The sequence below is a fragment of the Opisthorchis viverrini genome, assembly GCF_000715545.1.
Source record: "Opisthorchis viverrini unplaced genomic scaffold opera_v5_2200, whole genome shotgun sequence".
NCBI lineage: Eukaryota > Metazoa > Platyhelminthes > Trematoda > Opisthorchiida > Opisthorchiidae > Opisthorchis > Opisthorchis viverrini.
The window spans coordinates 1-1638 of record NW_008754304.1 but is presented as its reverse complement, the minus strand read 5'-3'; the positions used below and the strand labels follow the sequence as shown (position 1 = coordinate 1638).

At 43.8% G+C, this 1638-nt stretch overlaps 1 protein-coding gene across 1 annotated transcript; it reads right to left on the bottom strand.

Annotated features, from left to right (window-relative positions):
• Positions 1–534: 534 nt before the first annotated feature.
• On the bottom strand, positions 535–1114 carry T265_15945 (hypothetical protein; the record flags this gene model as incomplete). The annotated part of the gene is made up of 2 exons (XM_009179386.1): positions 535–852; positions 950–1114. Coding segments are annotated over 2 exons (420 nt in total), but the record flags the coding sequence as incomplete, so codon positions are not given.
• Positions 1115–1638: the final 524 nt, after the last annotated feature.

The following is a 1638-nucleotide window of genomic DNA, read 5'->3' as shown; positions in this document are numbered from 1 at the left end:
GATAAAGACAGACCACATCAAAATCAGCCAAACCTTCGCTGTCTGTGGCCGTGTTATTTATCATTCCGAAGAATGTATAATGAACAGCCCCGATCGATGATCACTGGGTGTGTGTGGCTAACGCTTCATCAAACACCCGTTTTCCCAACACAAGGTTGCAAAACGCTGATTGAAGACCTGAAACAAGTGAGATCTCTCTACATAAACGCTGGACTTTACAACTGTGCGCGGAAATATACGTACATTTCCAATTTACTGTAAAGTTACACCGATGATGAATGAATAAGCAGGGATAGAAGTTTACGGTGTCTTCTTTCACAAGTCACCATGAAGGTTGGTGAATTGCTATGTGTACGCGACACCCGTCAAGGAATAATTTTAACTCAAGCACATTATAAAATGCGTTATCCGGGTATCTCAGTGCATCTCCAAGACCAAGTTTAGCATACAATACATAAGCAGAGCTCATCATGCAAAATCCCTAACTCTACTGAATGGCAACAAAAGTGTCTCAATAACAACTTGAGGATTACCCCGAACTTGTTTTTCCGAACCGGATACACGGTAGAGACCGACGGTATGCATGCCGCGAGCAAGTACTTCAGTGACACAGCGAATCACCAGAGCTGGTATCCGAGGGTATTGATCCTTTGGACACAACTCAGCTAGATTCAGGTTTCGTGCTCCAAACCGATGTGTCAAAGTTGGGCTAGAAGGAGTCGGGGGATTACCACGCGAGTATGGCGTTACAGGCATGTTTGCAGCGCGCTTGGGTGAGGTTGCCGGGGTACGTCCATTAAATGAGGACAAAGGAGTTCGTGGTGTATTCGGAGGGATGCACGTTTGTATTAACTAAAATAGTGGATTCAAAAGGCAAACAAATCAAAGGTAGGTCACCACACATTGTTTACCATGATAACTCAACTGAAAAAATAAAATAAAAACATACCTGTGATTTGCAGTCGGGATGGACAACTAATCGACAGACAACACATCTCAGTGCGGACCTTCCGAAAGTGATACGCCGACCACAATAACCGCACAATTCCATACGAAGCACCGGTTTGGAAGTGAAACTGTGGGGCCGATTGAGGCGACTGAATGAGGCAGATTGCTGCAGTAAAAAGGAGAACACATGCTCGAGCGATTTAAAAGCCAAAGCACAATTATTGGCGCACACTACTGAGGATAAAAATGATCCAGAGAGAAACAAAACAAAAACGAAGTCGGAACTAAGCTATCCTTGGTAATTCGCGCTGTCGTACGATCGTGCGCCGGTAGCTTTAAATGGTCAGCTGTCACCTGATCAACGGCCAGTATTCGTTTCAACTTGTTTCCAATTGTATACGTCAAACAAAAGAGGCCCGCCAATCATGATAAAAATTCACCATGTTGCAACTCTCAGTCAGATCATTGAATAATCCCCAACAATCCAAAGCAATGGGAAACGGTCGACTCAAATCATCTTAACACAAAATGCCAATTCATAATCTTCTAACATCCTATCAGCCCAAGTGCTCACAGACGTCGAATTCGTGTGTGAAACACGACAGGATGTAGATCAACATCTGGGAAAGTAATTTCCAAGACTACGAAGCGAACGTCACTCACAGTGGTCCCTTGATTAATAATTTATCA